Below are 23306 nucleotides of genomic sequence, written 5' to 3'. Positions count from 1 at the left end.
GCAACTTCCACAAAAGCACAGCACTTTGGTTCAGCCCAGTTAAATTCACACTGTCACACGATCAAAACAACAGAATACATATATAATTAAATCCTGCCATGTTTTCATAAATGTGAAAGCAATGTTTGCCACGAACATTTGAACATTTAATAAAAGAGAACCCCATGTTATTACATAACACTATATTAATTGTAATATTTGTTACTAAGCAGAATGTCACTTCAAAAAGTGGCATCGATGGCCAAATTTCCCAAAAACATAATTGGCAGAAATCCATTGCCCTTTGTAAAGGCGTACTTAAACTCTTGCAGTTTTTTTCTAAGTTACTCATTTAATGTGCTTTAAACGCACTTTAAAGGTAGTAGATTATTCAAAATCACTTGGGAGAAGAATGCCAAATCTTCCTACCAACTTTTGACCATTTGTTGCTGGATATATGTGCCGTCATTTTTAAAATATACAGTTTTTTCATAAATCTTCAAAATGTACCCATATTTTGCTCACTGCCCACCAAAGGTTGGGTATCCTTGGTGTAAGTGTAGATCACATATCTGTATGTTGTAAGAAAATGCCTCCTTGGCATAGTTACCGCCTTACTTTTTACCTCTTGTTGATGCCAGTTATGATTGAAAGTGTGCTGAGACCCTGCTAACCAGGCCCCAGCATCAGTGTTCTTTCACTAAACTGTACCTTTGTTCCCACAATTGGCACAGCCTTGGCACATAGATAGGTCCCTTGTAAAGGGTACCCCTGGTACCAAGGGCCCTGATGCCAAGGAAGGTCTCTAAGGGCTGCAGCGTGTCTTATGCCACCCTTGGGACCCCTCACTCGGCACAAACACACTGCCTCACAGCTTGTGTGTGTGCTGGTGGGGAGAAAATGACTAATTCGACATGGCACTCCCCTCAGAGTGCCATACCCACCTCACACTGCTTGTGGCATAGGTAAGTCACCCCTCTAGCAGGCCTTACAGCCCTAAGGAAGGGTGCACTATACCACAGGTGAGGGCATATGTGCATGAGCACTATGCCCCTACAGTGTCTAAGCAAAACCTTAAACACTGTAAGTGCAGGGTAGCCATAAAGAGTATATGGCCTGGGAGTTTGTCAAACATGAACTCCACAGTTCCATTACGGCTACACTGAAATCTGGGAAGTTTGGTATCAAACTTCTCAGCACAATAAATGCCAGTGTGGGATTTATTATAAAATGCACCCGGAGAGCATCTTAGAGATACCCCCTGAATTCCAGTCCGACTCCTAGTGCTAGGCTGACCAGTTTCTGCCAGCCTGCCACAACCAGACGAGTTTATGGCCACATGGGGAGAGTGCCATTGTCACTCTGTGGCCAGCAACAAAGCCTGTACTGAGTGGATGTGCTTCTCACCTCCCCCTGCAGGAACTGTAACACCTGGCTTTGAGCCCCAAAGGCTCATGCCTTTTGTTACAGCACCCCAGGGCATCCCAGCTAGTGGAGATGCCCGCCCCTACGGCCACTGCCCCCACTTTTGGCGGCAAGGGTGGAGGATATAATGAGAAAAACAAGGAGGAGTCATCCACCAGTCATGACTGCCCCTAAGGTGTCCTGAGCTGAGGTGACCCCTGCCTTTGGAAATCCTCCATCTTGAGACTGGAGGATTCCTTCAATAGGATTAGGGATGTGCCCCCTCCCCTCAGGAAGGAGGCACACAGAAGGTGTAATCACCCTCCAGGACAGTAGCCATTGGCTACTGCTCTCCTGACCTAAACACACCCCTAAATTCAGTATTTAGGGGTGACCTAGAACCAAGAAAATCAAATTCAACCTACAAGAAGAAGAAGGACTGCTGACCTGAAAGCCCTGCAGAGACAACGGAGACGACAACTGACTTGGCCCCAGCCCTACCAGCCTGTCTCCAGACTCAAAGAACCTACACAGCGACGCATCCGACAGGGACCAGTGACCTCTGAGGACTCAGAGGACTGCCCCGACCTGAAGGACCAAGAAACTCCCGAGAACAGCGGCACTGTTCAACAACAGTAATATCTTTGCAACAAGAAGCAACTTTTAAAGAGCTCACTCTTCCCGCAGGAAGCGTGAGACTTCACACTCTGCACCCTACGCCCCTGGCTCGAGCTCCAGAGAACTAGCACCGCAGCGAGGACTCCTAGGCGACTGCGACTTCGTGAGTAACCTTAGATGACCCCCCTGCACCTCCACAGCGACGCCTGCAGAGAGGATCCAGAGGCTCCCCTTGGCTGCGACAGCCTGGTAACAAAGAACCCGATGCCGGGACCAAGCACTGCACCCACAGCCCCCAGGACCGAAAGGAACCAACCTTCAGTGCAGGAGTGACCACCAGACTGCCCTCTTCCTAGCCCAGTCAGTGGCTGGCCCGAGAAGCCCCCCTGTGCCCTGCCTGCATCGCCTAAGTGACCCCCGGATCCCTCAAATGCTTTCAATAGCAAACCTAATGCCAACTTTGCACACTGCACCCGGCCGCCCCTGTGCCGCTGAGGGTGTGTTTTGTGTGCCTGTTTGTGTCCCCCCCAGTGCTCTACAACCCCCCCCCTGGTCTGCTCCCCGAGGACAAAGGTACTTACCTGCCAGCAGACCGGAACCGGAGCACCCCTGTTCTCCATAGGTGCCTATGTGTTTTGGGCCCTTCTTTGACCTCTGCACCTGACCAGCCCTGTGTTGCTGGTGCGGTGACTTTGGGGTTGCCCTGAACCCCCAACGGAGGGCTGTCTATGCCCAGGAGACTGAACTTTATTTACCTCAGAAACGTAACCATACTTACCTCGCCCAGGAACTGTTGATTTTTGCACTGTATCCACTTTTAAAATAGCTGATTGCCATTTTAACCTCTACTGTGTGTACTACTGCTTTAATTCAAAGTTCCCTACTTACCTGTGTGGAGTACCTTGCATTTTACGTATTTACTTCAAATCTTGAATCTTGTGGTTCTAAAATGAATTAAGAAAATATATTTTTCTATATATAAACTATTGGCCTGGAGCTAAGTCTTTGAGTGTGTGTTCCTCATTTATTGCCTGTGTGTGTACAACAAATGCTTAACACCACCCTCTGATAAGCCTACTGCTCGACCACACTACCACAAAATAGAGCATTAGTATTATCTAATTTTGCCGCTATCAACCTCTAAGGGGAACCCCTGGACTCTGTGCACACTATCTCTCACTTTGAGATAGTATATACAGAGCCAACTTCTTACATATTTTAAGATAACTCAGTGAGTACATTATTTTGTTAAAGAGATCCTTGTGTTACCAGCAGTTTGCAAGCCTCAAGCCTGGTAAATAACTCAGATATTTAAATGCCCATTTCCAATAGATCCTTGTAACTGGTTAATGTAAGAATGAAACATTGAAAATGTAAACTTGAGTTTGGTGGGTGAGTCACTTGGTCACAAATGTGATGGATATTCTGTCTGCCATATCACAAGCACCACTGGATATAAGATACTTGTATTATGGTTCACGGGATATCTGTCACGTCTGTTATGGAGTAACCTGTCACGGCACTCTAAATCAGGGCCTAAATCTTTAGTTAGCATAAGACTGCTAAAATGTATTTTGATGGGTAGCAACTGACATTTAGTAATAAATAAATGTAAAAAACAGGTTGTAATATGTACTATTAGAACGACTATTATTGTAAACCAATATAGAAAGATATAGTTGTAATTGCTACAGAACTTGCATGGAGCTACATATCCTAAATAAATTCAGAGCCTGACAATGACCAAACACTTTCAGCTGCATTTCTTAACTACTTGTGAAACTGCACTGCAGGAAGTTCCTTTGGTTCTGCGGATGAACTTCTGGGTGTGTTGGTTTAATGTTATTGCTGTGGTGTGTCTGAACTCAAACCGATCCCAGCCAAGAAACAACACAGACAAAAGAAAATAGTTTGTTCAGGAAGTGAGGCATATGCAGGCAGTCCTAATGGAAAGGAGAGCTGTTAAACCTGTTAGCCTTAGGGTGGTCTTCCCACAAACCATCTTTTGTTGATACCAGTTTTTGGCTCTTAGGACTCTGCAAACGTTTCAACTGCTAGCTAGTGCTAACGTCCTTGTGCTGTATCATTTAAACATTTGAAAATGCCTTACATCTAATTTGGCACATTTAATTTACTTATGAGTTCATAATAAAGTGGTACTACCTGTAACCAGGGCTTGTAAATTTAATGCCACAGGTTGGCCCGCAGCACCTATTGTGCCACCTACTTAAGCAGCCCTTTAAACATGTCTCAGGCCTGCAATTATAGGCTCTAAACAACCCATAAGGCAGGGTTCATTGTATCTTATCTACAAAGATGGACGTGCACTTTTTAAGTTTTACAAGTTTTACATGTTCTGTTATTGAAAAACTCCTAAATTCGGGCCTAATTTAGATCTCGGAGGATGGAATACTTCGTCACAAATGTGACGGATATCCCTTCCACCATCTTGCAATCTCTACAGGACATAATGGGATTGTAATGCGGCTGACTGGATATTCACCACGTTTGTGAAGGAGTATTCCCCTACGCCAAGATTTAAATCAGGCCCTTAGATTGTAAATACTGTGAGGCCTACCTCTCCCATAAGATAACACTGGGTTACCCATTTAATTGATAATTTTCAACGAGGAGCAAGTAAGAAAGTCAAGGCTGGTGTCTAAACAATTGTAAGTTAAAACCCTCTTTATTGGTAAAGTCAGGTTTTAAGTCAAAGTTCTGAAAACAACACTTTCTAGAAAGTTGCAATTTTTTTGTCCCAACCATGTGGTGCCCACAGGCTGTATCCTGGGTCACATGATAAAGTGTAGCTGGCAGTTGGTCTTTGTATATTACCCCCAGAAAATGAGACAAAGGGGGAATAGTGTTGGCAGGATGGGCCATTCTTGACTTCCTAGGGGTCAGAGCTCTCACCGACCACCCTTGCACATCACAATGCCTGTGCCTGAGCACCCTCACAAACAGTTTGACACTAGTCTTTTGTGACCTCAGACAAGCTAGGGCCGGGACAGGAAATTCCAAGCACCTCTGGGGGTTGAAGCATATATACATTTCTCCTACTTCAAAGTGGGTGTCAGATATAGATATTGGACCCTCAGAACCAACTCTTCAGCACATCTCTGCACCTGTGGAAGACTCAGAAGGACTGCTGCGTTGCTCTGAAAGAAGGACTACTACTCTACTGCCCTGCTGCTCTGCAGCCTGAGTGAAACAGAATGGACCTGTATCTTGAACCCGGGACCACCAGAGTGACTCTAAGGACTAGTAAACTAGCCTCCTAATCGGAGACTCAGGGACAGAAAAGGTTCCAACCACTGTGAACCCAGCACCTGGACTCAGTCTGCTGTGAGTCTTGCCCGTCCAAGTGGTGCCTCCCAGACCTAGACCCTAAGTAGACCTGAAGATGCTCTGGTAGCCCAGTTGTGGTCCTATGAGCTGAATTGACACAGTGGGACGCATCTTCTCAAAGCCGCATCAGAACTGCTGCTGCATAACGCATCCACAGTGCAGGACCTCGCATCGCAGCCCACAGCTTCCTCGGAACCGCCACTACCTGATGCATCCTCAACGATGCATCGCAAACCCCTTTTTGATGGCATCTCCAACAATGACGCAGGACTCTGCATCAAAGTTCTGCAGCTTCCTTGAAACCACCGCTGTGTGACACATCCTTGATGAGGGATCTCGTAAAGCTCCACAACTGGAATTTAAAGTACTTAATTTAGCGGACCTAAATTGGTTCTAGTATCCAGCCCATGCTCCATCACGGTCGGCCTGAACTTGTGACTTGGTCCTGGTCTAGCGCAACCAGATAACCACAGCTGGTGCTCTGTGTTTTTAGGCACTGCTTACACATTAATCATTAAAATTTCATATTTAAATTTCACTCTTTTTAAAAAAATTAGTGTGAACTTTTTCTTGGTTTGTGTTTTCACTTTACTACTTTCTTAAGTGCTCCATAAAAACATTACACATTGCCTCTAAATTAAGCCTGACTGCTTTGTGCCAAACTACCAGAAGGTTAAGCACAGGTTAATTTGGGGTGGCTGGTGACTTCACCATGACAGAAATTGTGGTTGAGTAGGGCTCCACCCCCTCAGCCAATAACCCAGTTACCTACAAGAGCACATTGAGCATACAAACATATTGTGTGAGCATTGGTGTCAACTTAAGAATAGCTGCAGGAACCAGAATCTGTATTCCAGTACTGAGTTTGCTCCATGCTTGTATGTGTACATTTTGCTACTATGGTCTAAAACTAAACTTGTTTGCTATTTCTGTTATGACACAAAACAAACAAATGGTCCAAATGGCTTCCCTGCATATTTATAACCTTACTTATCTTTTCAAACATTATATTCTAAAGAAATCGCACAAAATCTATTAAATCAAGGCATTAAATGACATTCAATTTCTAGTCTCTGCTAAGCTAAATGCCTCATTGCCGCTAGGCAAGAGCAGTACGGAAATAATCTTAAAAGCTGAACTGCAGTTCCCAACCCAAATAGTTGTGTAATGCCAGCAGTCATTAAGCTTTTTATTTTTCTTTAAATATGAATGGTCTGCACTAAAGTACACCTAACTAAGCCCAACAGCCTTCCACAGAGGTGCAACCAACCCTTGTGTAAAACTCCATAAGAAAAATGTTTGGTTGACTGCCTTTCTAGGAGCAGAGGCCAACAGTGACAAATTGGGAGAGATTTTTCACATATTTTTATCAAAAGTATATTGTTGCTCATTTTTAGTTGTGTTCATTTTTAATTTGTAAGCAAATACACATGATTCCCTCCTGGCCTGTAATAATTAAAAAAATAATTCTAGAGTGGCACAGAGGCAGTATATTAACCAGTATATGAACCACAAACCAACTGTGAAGCTATGGGCCAAATAGATCTTTGTACCTTCATTTTTCTGGAATCAATGTATAAGTTATTTACCTTCTGTAATGATATATCTGGTAGAGACATATTCTAGTTGCTGATTCCTTAACTTAGAATTTTCCCCCAGGAGCCAGACTGGATCCAGAGATTTTTTCTTCGAGCAATACCCTTGAGCGTCGGTAGGTGGTGTTGGTTGACTCCACGGGCATCATTGGCATCGTAGTCACTGTGATGATGTCGGGAGTACTACATAGATGCCGCCTCAGCGCAATGACGTCAGTTTCTTTTAATGACTTTCCACCCCAAAGCGCAGAGCCGCAAAGAACACTGAGATTGGTGCACCAGAGTAAAGGTCGTGAATGGGGAATCCCTGTCCCTAGAAATCAGTTTGCAGTTCTACCAGATATATCATTACGAAGGTAAGTAACTTGTACATCTGATAGAGACTTCTAGGTGCAGATTCCTTACCCAAACAATGCCATCCTTGGAGGTGGGCTGCGAACCAAGATCATACTAGAAAGTCCTGCAGGACCGAACAACCAAAGTAGCTGCCCCAACGGACCTGACTGTCCAGGCAGTAATGTTTAGCAAACGTATGCAGGGATGCCTGGCAGATATCCAGGACAGGAACTCCACATGCTGATGCAGTGGAAGCAGCAGTCGCTCTGGTGAAATGAGCGTGCAAGCCCTCAGAGGGTTGCTTCTTGGCCAAAGCGTAGCACATCTTGATGCAAAGAAGTACCCATCGAGAAATGGTACGTTTTTGCACCGCCTTCCATTTCTTCGCACCCACATATCCAACAAAGAGTTGATCGTCCACGAGAAATCTTTATTACAATTTAGATAGAATGCCAATGCTCTTTTTGGATCCAGACAGTGCAGTCTCTCCTCCTCATGAGAAGGATGTGGGGGCGTGTAAAAATTAGGCAAGGTGATGGACTGGCCAACATGAAAGGGCGTAACAACCTTGGGAAGGAAGGAAGCCTTAGTGTACAACACCACTTTGTCAGGGTGCACATACAAGTATGGGGGCTTTGAAGAAAGAGCCTGAAGATCACTCACTCTGTAAGCAGAAGTGATGGCAACAAGAAAAACAGTCTTGAAAGTGAGGAGCCATTGAGGGCAATTGTGCATCGGCTCGAATGGAGTACACATTAAGAAAGTAAGGACAAGATTGAGGTCCCGCTGAGGCATGATAAATTGAGTAGGAGGAAATAAATGGGTGATACCGTTGAGGAATCAACTGACAATAGGGGACTTAGAGAGTGAAGGCTGATTAGGCAACCTAAGAAAGGTCGAAATAGACGATAAATACCCTTTAAGGGTGCCCAAAGCAGAGCCCTGGTAGGCTAAAGAAAGTATGAACAAAAGAACCTCAGAAAGAGGAGCAGAGAGGTGATCAACAGATTTGTTGGTACACCATGCCACAACATTATGCCAACAACAGGCGTATACCGTTTGGTGGGGGGTTGCCTGGCTGCCAAGATAACATCACAGACTTTGGTTCAAAAGCCATCAACTGCCGCCACTCAATCTCCATGCATGAAGATGGAGATTGGACAGGTTCGGGTGGAGAACCGTCCCTTGCTGCTGCAACAGTAGATCCTCCCGAAGAGGCCGTCTGAGTGGAGGATAGGTGGCCATGCTCTATACCTCTGGATATCATACTGTTCATGCCCAGTCTGGAGCCACCAAGATAACTTGGGCCCGGTCGCTCCTAATCTTCTTGAGAACTCTGGGCAGAAGTGGTATAGGTGGAAAGGCCTAAATGAGGCTGGAGTTCCACTCGAGACGAAAAGCGTCTCCGAGCGAGCTCCGCCTTGGAAACTCCAACACGCAAAACAGCTGACATTGCATGTTCTCTGTAGAGGTAAACAGATTTAACCAAGGCTCTCCCACCTGCTGAAAGAGACCTTGTGCCACCTTCAGATGGAGATGCCATTTGTGATCGGCTATGCATCGTCGGCTGAGTTTGTCTGCCCTGGCATCCAGAGAGCTGCCAGATATTGAACCACCAGGGTAATGTCCTGATGTTCCAGCCATGTCCAGAGGAGTAGTGCCTCCTGACAAAGGGTCGAGGATACTACTCCACCCAGTTTGTTGCAGTACCACATGGCGGTAGTGTTGTCTGTGAACACTTGCACTACATTCCATTTGAGAGAGGGAAGAAATACTTTTAACGCAAGCCTGGAGCTCCAGAAGATTGATTTGGAGCCCAAACTCCGCTGGAGACCAGAGGCCTCTGATCTCCGCCTCTCCCATGTGGCCGCCCCATCCCAAAAGTGACACATCTGTCACTATGGATAGATCTGGCTGGGGAAGGGAGAGGACTCTGCCGTGGACCCAATGAGGATTAGAAAACCACCACTGCAGGCCCTTCACAGGCCCCTCCGAGATCTGGACCATGTCAGAGAGATTTGCAAGATGGTGCACCCACTGGAACTTCAAGTCCCATTGCAGAGCCGGCATACGCCAATATGGCTTGTGTCACTAGCAGGATGCAAGAGGCCATGAGGCCCAGCAGCCTCAGAGTCAGTCTCACCAAAACCCAAGACAGAGGTTGAAAGATCAGAATCATAGCGCGAATATCTTGGACTTGCTTCTCGGGAGGAAAAGCCCAAAACTGCACTGTGTCCAGAACAGCTCTGATGAAGGGGAGCATCTGAGAGGGAGTCAGGTGTGACTTTGGCACATTTATACAGAACCCCAGAGTGTGCAGGAGGTTCGCCATAGTCTGAAGGTGGGAGACAACTTTCTGGGGCGAGTCCGCCTTCAATAGCCAGTCGTCGATGTATGGGAAGACTGATGCCCCCAACCTGAGCAGATGAGCTGCAACTACCGCCATCACTTTCGTGAACACCCGAGGGTAGCTGGTAAGGCCGAAGGGGAGCACAGTAAATTTAAAGTGCTTGTGACCTATCACGAATCGTAGGTAGCATCTGTGGGCAGGCAGGATGGGAATGTGGAAATAAGCGTCCTGCAAGTCCAACGCTACCATCCAGTCTCCCAGGTCCAGGGCAGACAGAACCTGAGCCAGGGTGAATATTTTGAAATTCTCCTTTTTCAGTAAGTAATTAAGGCCCCAAAGGCCCAGGATAGGAGGTAAGTCCTTGTCCTTTTTGGGCACCAGATAGTAGCGGAATAACAACCACAACCTACTTCTGGCACAGGGACCTTCTCTACGGCTCCCTTGGCCAAGAGAGCCACAACTTCCTAGCGGAGAAGAGCCAAATGATCCTCTGGAAGATGGCTGACTGAGGGAGGTATGGCTGATGAGGCAGATTCGAAGGGGAGGGAGTAGCCCCTTCAAACGATCTGCAAAACCCAACTGTCAGTAGTGATGGATTCCCAGTGGGGCAGATGATGGCGAATCCTGACACCAACTGAACCAGGGTGAGGGGATGGACTAGGAGGGTTTGGAGGCTGTAGCAGGGGCAGGGTTAGACTGGGGAGACCTCTGGTTCCTTGTCCCATGCCCACGTGTGATTCTGCATCCCCAGCCATGCAGCGGCTGAACAGCTTGGGTGGCATGGTGGCTTGGATGGGGATGCAACAGGGAGCCTCTTCCTTGGCCACAAAAGGGGCGAAAGGCAGACTGTTGGAGGCTAGGGACAGTGGAAAGACTGAGGGACCAAACTGTAACCAGGGAGTCCTTGAACCTCTCCAAAGCAGAGTCCGCCTTGTCTCCAAAGAGACGGGAGCCTTCAAAGGGCATGTCCATAAGAGTTTGTTGGACATCCCCCGAAAAACCGGATGTACGCTACCAGGCATGGTGTCTTAGGGCCACCGTCATTGCAACCGATCTACCTAGAGAGTCGGTCGTGTCCAGCCCACATCTGATCGTGAACTTTGCTGCATCTCTCCCATTGGTGAGAGCTTGGGAGACGATAGCACGGGCCTCCTCTGGTACCTGTGGCAGAACTTGCGCGACCATATCTCACAAGGAGTGGGTATAGCGGCCCTAAAGGCATGCGGTGTTCACGGATCACAGGGCAAGACTGGAGGAAGAAAACATCTTCTTCCCAAATTGTTCAAGCCTTTTTGATTCCCTATCCAGGGGTGCAGAAGGGAGTGTGCCCGAGGAAGAGGAAGTCTGGATGACAAGGCTCTCAGGGGTGGGGTTTTGGGACTGGAATTTAGGGTCGTTCAAGGCGGGCCAATGGAGGCATGCAATAGTCCTGTTCACAGGAGCCCCTGTGTTGGGCCTGGACCAAGTACCCAAGAGGACATCGATGAGGGCTTCATTGAATGGTAGAACGGGCTCAGATGTGGAAGTCCCTGGCTGAAACACCTTCATCAGGAGATTAGACCTGACTCGAACAGTAGGAAGCTTAAGGCCAAGGACCTCAGCCGCCCTACTGACCACCATAGAATAAGTCAGCATGCCAGCATCTGGAGAAGTGTCCAGGCCACTGGCCTCACCCAACTCCAGTGTCCAGTCCAAATTAGGGTTAGCCTGGTATTCATAAGAGTCCAGGGACCCCTCCAATCCTTCCCCGAATTCGTACACATAAGAAAAAGGGTCAGAATCCGAACTGGGGTGAATATGTCCCATCAAAGACAGAGACGGCGTCGGCTGACGCCGTTCTGACTCCGAGTCGTTGAGGATGAGGATCAGGTCAACGTCGATGGTGGGCAGCACTGATGATGGGAGCATCGACAAACGTACAGGTGCCGGGGAAGGTCTCAGTGGTACGATTGGTGCGGGGTGGATCTGAGAGCGGATCCGGAGGGGACCTAGGTGGCCAGCGCCGCTAGCTTGGAACCCAAAGTCCCCCCGACTGAACCCCTTGGTACCAAAGACACCGCTCCTGCTCCCAGAAACTCGGTGAAGTGTGGAGCGGACCCAGAAGAAGGCTCCAAAGACAGAGGCCTCGAGCGTCGATGCTCCTCTGGTGTCACATCAGCCGAGTGACGGGGTGAAGTCGAAGGGTGACAGGACCGCTTCGACTTCTTCTTCTTCTTACCTTGGCCTGAAGACTTCGAGGAAGAAGAATGGTGGTGGCACTGCAAGTGGTCTCAAGACCTTCCCCTTGAGCGAGACCTCTACCAACACGGAGTCGAGCGCCAGGCCGCAATGAGCTTGAGGGACCACTCTCTCAAGGCCTTCGAGTTCATGGCCTGGCACTTGGAGCACGAGAAACAGACTCGATGAGGATCAGTCACCAACCTCATGCGGATACAGTCCTCGCATGGCTTGAAACCAGTCTTCAATGACATCCTTGACTCATCAAAAACTCACCAAAAAACTCAACAAAACGGTCAAAATCGGTCAAAAAGAGACCAGGGTAGCTCTCTCAGGATCAGCATGTGGCGCAGAAAGAAAAGAACTGACGTCACTGCGCTGAAGTGGCGTCTATGTACAACATCATCACTGCGACTACGACACGAAGTACGCCCACGGCGTGGACCGATGCCACCTACCAAAGCGCAAGGGTATTGCTCGGACGCCAGGGGAAAAATTCTAAGGTAAGGCATTCGCAACTAGAAGTCTGTATTAGATTTTCTATGTTTCTGTATATTTTAAAAGCAAAACTTCAAGAATGAAAAATGACACCTCTCTGGTAGGAATCTGCTTGCCTATTTCCTGCTTTGGCTCCAAATGATCTGGAACTATTTCCACACAATGGCTCTCATCACGACTTCGGCGGTCCTTTCCAAAGACGGCCGAAGTACTGGCTTAAGACCACCCTAATACGACTGATCTCTGACCTTCGCCCGAAATAGGGTGGAATTCCGAGACCAGTCGTGCTGGTGGTCGGCGTTGCAGAGGCTGAACCGCCACACCAAAAAAGAGACCACACACCGTATTACAACCCGTAATATGGTGTGGTGGTGTCCAGAAGGTGAGGCTCTGCCGACGGTGGAAGCGCCAGGACCTTTCATCTCCCGGGTGACCTCCTTGACAAACAAGGTAAGTGGATCATCCGACAGTGGAGGGTGTGTGTGTGTGTGAGTGCGTGTGTGAATGTCATGAATGCTGGGGGGGTTGTTTTTGGTGCATGTCTGTGTGTATGAGTGATTGTGTGTGGACCGGGGGAGTGTTTGTGTGAGTGGATGGGGAGAGCGGGTGAGTGCGTGCATGAGGTGCAGGGGTGTGAATGTATGTATGTGCAGTGGGGGTGAATGCTTGCGTGTATGCAGTGTTCGTCAGTGTAAATGGGTGACTATGTGGCATTTGCGTGGGTGAGTGGGGGTGTGTTTGGGTGTAGAAGTGTGTGAGTGCATGTGTGCGGGTACGTGGACATGTGTCCACATGACCTATCAAGTTTTGCAGCATTTCATGGGGGGGCCTTATGATGAATGGATTAATAAAAATCATAATGTTGTAAAAGTCAAACCTAATCTACTTCACTTTCTGCCCTCAGTGTACAATGGCTTCATGCAAAATCTCTATCCGATTGATTGATTGATATTTAAAAACACAAACATTAGCCTGGTTATGAATTAATATTATCCTGCATTCTCACTATCGACTTTCCACTGAATCCTAATCCTGAAACCCTAAGCCTCTGGACTCTGTCACTTTTTCATAATGTTCTATTGTTAATGGTAAATATTTCTAATAATATTAGGACAACTGATGAGAACATAAAGAGGTAAGTGGTTCCTCAGACAGTTCACTTGTCCGATTTGATTCTGAGGGAGAAGTGCTATTTTGTGTGATTTTATTTACCATTTTCTTGGACAATGTACATATTTATTGACAACTTTGCTGACAGCAATGCCATTAGTATCAGGTTAGGACATTTGACAAATAAGCAGAGAAGGATAAAAAGGGTTCAGATGAAGGATAGTGGGTTAAGGGATACACATTCATTAGTTCTCACCTATGAAATGGAAGTGAGTTTATCTGGTAACAAGAATAATATTTATCGCCTAAATGTTGTGTCCTTGTGTACATAGAATCCTAAAGGTTGGAGATAGTGACACTTGAAGCAGACTTTATTACCAACCATCTAGAGATATGATTCAAATAATCTGGAACACAGCAGTTGTACCCAGGAATTGGAAGTGTTTTGTTAATTTACCAACAGAATGAACCTCAATTTCTTCTGAGTGAATGCATTGTGTAGAGGAAAAGCTCCATAAAGTTACATATGGATTTTGATTTTTGACTAATAGATTGTTGTAGTGAAGTCTACTCCACTTTATGAAAAACTGTCAGGTATCCAAAATCTTACATTGATAATTGCTCCCTGATTTTCATCTAAGCTTCTCACAGTGCTGAAAATTCATGCGGATCAGAGAATGACAGCACTTTATGAAGATATATTTACGTAGTAATTCAACCAGAAATGGATCATTGGAGGTTTGATTTATTGTGCTAACAGAGATGGTTTCTCACTGCAGCCTTCTCCAGAATTAGCCTTGTTTAATTGACTGTTCCAATTCAATTGAACCACTACAGTCCACATTAGAAATTGTTTTTAGAACATAGTGACATGACTTAGAATACCACCTTACAGTTTCCCTTAGCAAATAATTAAAACTTAGATATGGTAAAGAACACATGCTATGGTAAACCAAACACAGAAAAACTCAATCATACATTGTTAAGTAGATGTAATACAGAAGGGAACTTAACGCAAGCTAACAAAAAGCATGATAATACATTACTAATGTCCTAAAATTTGTCAGGAATAAAATAAGGAATGATGAAAGTAATATGATACATCTGAATTTACTGAATGACATAACATCAATTCAAACATTTAGAAGAGGAGAATACATGGTCAAGAAAAGGGGAGATGATGAGATGATATATTTCTTTACAAAAGTAAACACAGAAGGAACTTGACCATTAGGCTCTGCTATGCATGCAGGGTTGTAATTTAGTAGCGATTAGATTAAGCATTAGCAGAAGACATCTTGTATTTAGCAACTATTGTGAACATTTCGCAGAATCCATTTGTATTCATGGCAGCAATTTTCTCTGCCACATGCTGCCATGTGCTCTGTCCTACCTTCCTGTTAACTACTCTTAAAAATCTGTCTAGTGACAAGTTATATTTAGCATCTCCCACTTTGCACATGCCCAGTAAGGTCTGCAGGTGTTAGTAATTAGTAACCAACAGTAATGTGTCTACTAGTCCTTGAAAACTGTTAGTCCCTCCTACCCGTCGACTGTGCATTTCCATATGACCTTATATGTATATAAGTCTTGCTTCTATAATTGTACCACCTTCTTTTAGCCCCTGCGTGGGTATAAAAGGACCATGCTCTCTTAGTTCAGTGTGCACTTCAAACATTACCGAAGGGTGCTGTTTGACCTGTAGTACCACCTCATGAGGTTTAATAAACTTTGGGGGTCATTCTGACCCTGGCGGTCGGTGACCGCCAGGGTCACCGACCACGGGAGCACCGCCAACAGGCTGGCGGTGCTCCCTCGAGCATTCTGACCGCGGCGGTTCAGCCGCGGTCAGAAACGGAAAGTCGACGGTCTCCCGCCGACTTTCCGCTGCTAGGGAGAATCCTCCATGGCGGCGGAGCACGCTCCGCCGCCATGGGGATTCTGACACCCCCTACCGCCATCCTGTTCCTGGCGGGTCTCCCGCCAAGAACAGGATGGCGGTAGGGGGTGCCGCGGGGCCCCCGTAAGAGGGCCCCGCAAAGTATTTCAGTGTCTGCAAAGCAGACACTGAAATACGCGACGGGAGCAACTGCACCCGTCGCACCTTCCCACTACGCCGGCTCCATTCGGAGCCGGCGTCCTCGTGGGAAGGTAGATTTGCCCTGGGCTGGCGGGCGGCCTTTTGGCGGCCGCCCGCCAGCCCAGGACAAATCTCAAAATACCCTCAGCGGTCTTGCGACCGCGGAGCGGTATTTTGTCAGGGGAAGACTGGCGGGCGGCCTCCGCCGCCCGTCAGTCTCAGAATCACCCCCGTTGTATTTTATATCAGTTTCTGTGCCAACTTCTTCCTATATGGTCTGAGGACTTTGTGCAGAGAAGGGCGAACCCCTTGCACTAGTAGGCCTTGCTGAGGCTTACTTCGACAGCAGGACCACGTGTGGATGCGGCTCCCTGCAACCTAAGGGTTCCACCTTCATCTTTATTTTATATTCTTTCACACTTTTGTTTGCAGCAGTGAGTGTTACTCTCCCTCTGACCTAAGAGGCAAGACAAATTGATCTCTATCCTCACCTGTTGAGATAATAATACCCTTTAGTATTTTACATTTTATGTTGTATGTCTCTTTTGTATAATGGTGTGTTTTAATAGCTTATACACATATGGTAACCTGCCTGGCCTGCTGTGTGTATGAGCCCTAATCACTTGACAGCAGCTTTTGTGCTTTCAGTAGTTGTGCCTAGTGTGAGGACACTTTAGAATCATCTGAAACACAAGGAAGTGTCAACCTAAATATTTTCTAAGGTGGCGCTCAACATGATACCGTTCATTTGTTCTATTTATCTCTTCTAGGTTGGACAATACTACAAACAGGTATTTATCTGTTTGGGAAATACCTGTAATTCCACATTCCATTTATGTGTAGGGTATGGATTCCCCTGGTCCTGAAGAAATGCCAGGGATCCGACCAACAAGCGTGAAACATGTCCACCCTACATTAATCACATTAAGGCTATCTTGGTTCATTGAGCATCATGATAGCACTTTTACTATTGTTTTAGTCTCTAATAAGAGGACCAGCATATTAAAACCATTTAGGTCAAGAAATTGAAGGACTGATGGCCTATGATGGGGCGGAGGCACTTGTCCTTTCTGGGTATCAGAAAGTAGCGGGAATAACAACCACAATCTACTTCTGGCACAGGGACCCTCCCTATGACTCCCTTGGCAAAGAGAGCCATAACCTTCTCGCAGAGAAGTGCCAAGTGATCCTTCATCATATGATCGTAGGATGGTGGCATGGATGACGGGGTAGTCTTGAAGAGGAGGGAGTAGGCCCTATCTGCAAAATCCACCTGCCCGCTGTGATGGACTCCTGATGGAGTAGGAGATGGCGAATTCTTCCTCTGACTGGTTCCTGGAGGAGAATTGTCAGACTAGGAAGATTTGGAGGGAGCTGCAGGAGGGTGTGAGGGGCATTGGGCTGGCTGGAATGCTTACTCCCTGACCCTGATGGATAGTGTATCCCATGTCACTGACCATGCAGGGGCTAGGCAGGATGCACGGCACAGTGGCTGGAGAGGACGGACATGGGGGACACCCCTTCCGTAGCCATGAAAGTGGTGAAAAGCAGACTATTGGGGGGGGAGGGCAAGGAACAGCTGCGAGGCCCAAGGACCTGGATATACCATGAGAATCCTTGAAGTGCTGGAGCGCCCAGTCTGCTTTGTTTCCGAAGAGATGGGTGCCATCAAAGGGCGTGTCCAGAAAATTCGATTCGACATGTCCTGAAATGTCAGACATCTTCAACCAGGCATGGCCTCCGTCGATGCAACCACTCTGCCCAGCGAGTCAGTTGTGTCCAGTCCACATCTGATTGTGAACTTTGCTGTGTCCCTTCCATCAGCAACAGCTTGGGAGAGTGCATCCCAGGCCTCCTCCAGGACCTGTGGCAGCACTTGCGCAACCATATCCCACAGCATGCGGGAGTAATAGCCCAAAAGGCATGCAGTGTTCACAGACAACAATGGCAGGCTGAAGGAAGAAAACATCTTCTTCCCAAGTTGGTCCAGCCTCTTGGATTAGACTGGCCAAAGATGAGGCGCATGGCCTCATAGAACTCTCTAAGCTGGGCAAGGGTTGCTCTGGCTCCCAGAAATCTGGGACGGCATGGAGCCGACCCAGACGCAGACTCCAAAGACAGAGGCATAGAACTGTGATGCTCCTTGTCTCTCATCTCATCGGCCAATGGACAGGGTGAAGTCAAAGAACGCTTGCTCTTCTTCAGCTTCTTAAGCCTCGACTTACCCAATCATCCCAAGGACTTGGAATGGAACGATGAAAAAGGGGGGCTCTGCGACCGTTCTCAGGACATTTCTCTCAACCGAGATTAAGAGCAATGCAGAGCCAAACGCCGGGCCACCAGTAGCTTTAGGGACCTCTCCCTCAAAGCTTTTGTATTCATATCCTGGCACTCAAGCTCGACTTCAGGTCACGGTCATGCTCCAGACACCACAAGGACATGATCTGTGGATCCCCCACGGACATTGCCTGATGAAAGAATCTGCAGGGCTTGAACCCGGTCTTACGCAAATACATTTTTGGCACACCAGTGTCAAAAGCCAAAATCTCAGTAAAAAATCTCAGTCAAAAAACAACTGAGGGGGTAGCTCTTCTTCTGATCAGTGCTAGGCTGCTGTGGAAAGAAAACAACTGACATAAGCATGCAGGTGATGCCTATACAGGATCAGCAACCTCATTTCCGGTGCGCAAGGACGCCGATGACAGGTGCGGAGCCAATTGATGTCACCTAATGGCACGCAGGGGAACTGCATAAGAAAAATATCCAGACCCAGACTGATACCTAGGGTAGACTCCAAGGTATGGAATCTGCCATTAGATTTTTCTCTCAGATATTGTCAAAAAAATAGTGTTTGAAGGGAAATCATGTATATAGGTATCTTCACAACAGTAACTGCCATGCGTAGCAGCTTCATGATGACATATAGACACTCACCAGTTCGTCCAAAATATGTGAGAAGAGCCTTCGCTACACCACTGACCTCCAGAAGCCCTGGTAAATTAAAAATCCTTGAGATGACAGGGTTTCACTTCTCAGCAGTATTCTACCATGAACAATTTTGAATACAGAAGCCAGTGACATCAACTGGGCAGCAGAAGCAATCAATGTGGGTTCTCTCCTACAGCCATCAAGCAACTCGTCACCAGATATTTTGCAGTAATTCAGCCAAGAATCGAATCGTGGGAGGGATGGTTTATTGTGATAACAGAGACTGCTTCTCAGCACAGTCTTCTCTGATATCAGCCTTGTATACCTGACTGTTCCAATTCAATTTAACCCCCACATTCCACAATAGAACATGTTATTAAAACAAAGTGACATCACTTAGAATGCTACGAGTTAACTTAACAGCTGGTGGCTCATGAAATGGCAGATTTCAGAGAACAGTTATGGCAGTCAGGTCATTTTTATCTCAGAGCAGTTAAGGACCTCTATTTCAATGTTTTAATTGTTGATGACATACTTCTGCTGCCTGAACCTAATCAGCAGTGATACTGGTAACACTTTTACTGACCTGAGTATTAATTATTGCAAGTAGGCACTCACAGGCAGTGTGGAAATCTTGAATCATGTCCTAAAGTTCGACTGCAGGGAGGGGCCTCACTAGTAATACTCTTCTATACTAGCATTCTGTGAAGGTTTGAACTGCTAGATTCTTGAAGTGGGAGCATATTTCGTTGTAGTTTAAAAAAAAAAGGACCATATGAAGCTAAGACAATTACTGCATAGCTATAATTTAGGATATAGCTGCTAAGATAGTGTTTTAACACAGATAAGCAATTGGTAAATGTTGGAAGTTTGTGATTTAATACTCACCCACATATCTGTTTACGTAACCCATGTAAAAAAAGACTATGAGGGTCATTCTGACCCTGGCGGCCGGTGGCCGCCAGGGCCACCGACCACGGGAGCACCACCGACAGGCTGGCGGTGCTCCAATGAGCATTCTGACCGCGGCGGTTCAGCCGCGGTCAGAAGCGGAAAGTCAGCGGTCTCCCGCTGACTTTCCGCTGCTCATTGGAATCCTCCATGGCTGCGGAGCGCGCTCCGCAGCCATGAGGATTCTGACCCCCCCTACCGCCATCCAGTTCATGGCGGGAAAGCCGCCATGAACAGGATGGCGGTAGGGGGGGTCGCGGGGCCCCTGGGGGCCCCTGCCGTGCCCATGCCAATGGCATGGGCACGGCAGGGGCCCCCGTAAGAGGGCCCCAAAATGTATTTCACTGTCTGCCTTGCAGACAGTGAAATACGCGACAGGTGCAGTAGCACCCGTCGCACCTTCCCACTCCGCCGGCTCGATTACGAGCCGGCATCCTCGTGGGAAGGTCGTTTTCCCCTGGGCTGGCGGGCGGTTTAACTGGAACCGCCCGCCAGCCCAGGGGAAAACTCGTAATACCCGCCGCGGTCTTTTGACCGCGGCGCGGTAATTTGGAGGGCGGGATCCTGGCGGGCGGCCTCCGCCGCCCGCCAGGGTCATAATGAGGCCCTATTTGATTTGGTCCGATTACTCAGAGATACTTCGGTGCACTTTTTGATTGGTTCAAAGCACCTTAGCTCTGGTTATTTTTCTAAATTACTGTCTCTGATAACAATACATATTTTCTTATTCTCATCTACCTGGGTGGGCTTACTCATGGGGAACCATAATGTGATGTGAATATCAGGCCTTTCCTTAATGTGGGTGTGTTGAAACAGTTATTCAGTCTTGTTCCCTGTTGTTTAATCTTTTCATAGCAGACACTCGTACTGCTTTTTCTTAGGTAGAAAATCCCCACTAAAAATTAGATGGATGTCAGCTGCTCCTAATGACTTATTCAGACTATGCAGTATTGGTATAACAGTGACCACTGAACCTTCAAGAGGAACTTATTTGCCTGCTAAATACACAAATATGACTCACATACAGATCTATGACTCTAAATCTACAATTAAGAACTCTTGAAAAGTGATGACTCAAATATTAAGGTATAGGATGGTTCAGGAAAGGACATCATATGGTAGCAGACCACCAATTCTTTCCTTTGTGTTTTTCTGGCTTTAGAACACCCTGTGCGATGCCACTGTAAACAGTGCAACAGTGCATCTGCTTTTGTCCTAAAACATGTACTTTTAAATTGGCTGCATCCAAATGGATTATTGAACTTTCCAGTAGGAGAGGGTAGTTTGGTGCAGGGAAAGTCATCAGTAGCATATAAATTAAATGTCATATTTGCAGTTGTACTTACCTTGCCCACATGAATGACTAACTTGACTAACTTGAGTGGCTCCAGAAAACACCATTCTTCTATGGCTGGGTTGCAGTTTTTAAGCCACAGTACTGACACATGCCATGAACAAGTGCCGTTTAGGAAGACCTACTTTAATATATTAGCTATTTTACCACTCTAACTGTGTCTTGTAAGTCCATTGGTCTTCGTACTTAATACATACAAGTATGACATGCTTAATCTTAAGGGAAATATGATCCTACTATGGGTAGTTGCTAAAGGCTGTTTGTCATTCTTTAGGGATCTTTTCCATGGCCTTATAGTACATAAATATTTCTATACTGTTTTCACAGGTCGAATTCTAAATTTCAAAGTATATTTTCACCTGTTATTAAAAAATCTAATTCCATGATGAAAGTGGATTTTTAATAAGTATAGCAGAAAACCACTTTTAGACCAATTTGTACAGTAACCCTTATCTGAAGACTGGGATACACATACCATACTGGCTAGTAATTAATGGCCTCTGAAAGGGCCATGGTTTTCCTCGAGAATCCGGAAGCCTGAAGTGATGTCATCAGTACCTAGATACCCAAGAAGAATCACACAACCATACAGGAACATATTACCTTAACTGCTATTCCTTTTTAAGTATACATTACAAATGGGGGTCTCAGGAAGAGAAACCATTGATTTCCAGAGCCTAGACAGACTTTTGTCTTTGCTCCCAATTTGACAGAGCTATGGGCCAAGAATTTAAGTGGTTTGTGGGAAAGGTGATGGTGGGATCATTTATTATCAGGAATAAAATACCCCCCTACCACACATGATAAGGCTATTGCAAGTCATCTCCAAGTTCCATAACCTTATAAGGGAGTGCACCGTCATTCCTCTATGATCATGGAACTCCTCAGTGACTTACTATTCTTATAAGATGTGGCAAGGTGTAATGTATCCCACATATAACACAAGGGAGCCTGCTATTCCTGTAGAAAAGCCTGTCTCTGATTTTCTTATTAGAAGCAAGTTGTCATATCTCTCATAAAATGTAATAATTACACTTCTAGTGGCTTATCTGCAGGAAATTATTACAGTTGAGTTGTGACGTCACAGTGCCTGCTGCCCATAGCCAGCAGCCAAGGTGAAAGGCGGGTCAGATAGCATAATTGCAGCTGCAGTTTCAACAAGGCAACAAAAATGTGGCTTTTCATTTTTATGATCTGTTTTTCTAAAACAGAGTTGAGTAGAAAGGAGAAATTTGTGGCACATTGATTCTAATATTTTTCACAACAAATTACTAATTGCTTTTTAATGTATTTAACTTTGCATTAGTTTCCACATTTACTACCACTTTCATATGAAACAGCAAACACCAAGGTTGTAAGTGGTTAATGGAAAGGGTGATGAACTGACCAGGTATTTTAAGGAATAAAATTAGAGGTGACGAGAATGTTATGTTCTACTTGTGAAATTGGCGGAATTTAGGCCACACCACGTTACTCTTTAACACAGAGCTCTGGCCAAATTATACTAATCACTGCATGGCAGAATTTTTCTCCTGCAAGGCTCCAGAAAAGCCGAGCGCAAGCGAGTTTTGCCTTCCCCCAGAGTGATTTTCTAACACAGGTGGTTGCAAGCGTTTCTGTTAAAGGGCTACCTTTTGCACAGATATGTTACCACATGAATAGATTTTCTACTTGAGTGGCAGCAAAATCCACTCAAATGGCAGTGCACTCTATCCCATATTTAAATTCTGATGTCAGATTTAAGATCTTTAAACCAAAAGAGTTACCTATCTTTGGAAGGTTGTAGACTACAGTAATCATGCTTAATGTGTGGAAAAGTCCAGTCTTTACCATCTCAAACAATACCACTGGAGCAACTAATAATAATGCAATGTGTTACTATTTTACTAAAGAGCCATTGTAATCTCAAACCTTGACAAATTCTCTCCTTACACATAAAAGATGCATTTATATATGTGTGTTCTCAAGTTAACCTTTCAGTCTGTAGATGTCTGACAAATGCTATTACTATTTCTATATGGTATTCATGATTCCATGTTACTAAAAAGATGTCTTTTTGGATCATGTGCTAAGTGCCATTATTTCAGTTTCAGGAGTGTCAGTACCATCACCTGTTATAAAGACCAGACAAAATCAAAGTTGTTTGCATTTTTCATCATGAAGCTTTGGCCATAATGAATATTTTAATGTTTACATTTAAATAGTAAACATGTGAACACGTCATAAAGACGGACAAAGAAATACTAACCTAAAATATGTCCCTGCACCCTAATAGCACAACTCCATATTCATGTATCTGCAAATAACTGGGTAAAATAAACAATCTTGTGAATGTTAAATTTTTTTAGTTTTAAGGTATTACAAAAAGTAAAACGACTTATTAGCTTGCTTATTCTATTTTGAATTCGCCACTCCATTAACCATGTTAGTGAGACGCAGGGAGGACTTACCTTTAGCTTCTAATTCCATTTTTTTCTTCTTTGCCCATATATTATGGTAATTCTCAGCCATCATCTCAGCCATTGCCTTAAAAAAAAG

General features: G+C 45.8%; 1 protein-coding gene across 1 annotated transcript in view; it reads right to left on the bottom strand.

Moving 5' to 3' along the window:
- The window catches only part of RYR2 (ryanodine receptor 2), a 2714825-nt gene that overhangs the window by 827857 nt on the left and 1863662 nt on the right, over positions 1 to 23306 (bottom strand). The window contains exon 57 of the mRNA XM_069234403.1: positions 23219 to 23294. Within this exon, the coding sequence (XP_069090504.1) occupies positions 23219 to 23294 (76 nt within the window). The remainder of the gene's footprint in view (positions 1 to 23218; positions 23295 to 23306) is intronic.

Source organism: Pleurodeles waltl, chromosome 5 (assembly GCF_031143425.1).
Source record: "Pleurodeles waltl isolate 20211129_DDA chromosome 5, aPleWal1.hap1.20221129, whole genome shotgun sequence".
NCBI lineage: Eukaryota > Metazoa > Chordata > Amphibia > Caudata > Salamandridae > Pleurodeles > Pleurodeles waltl.
This window is presented reverse-complemented; position numbering and strand designations above follow the sequence as displayed.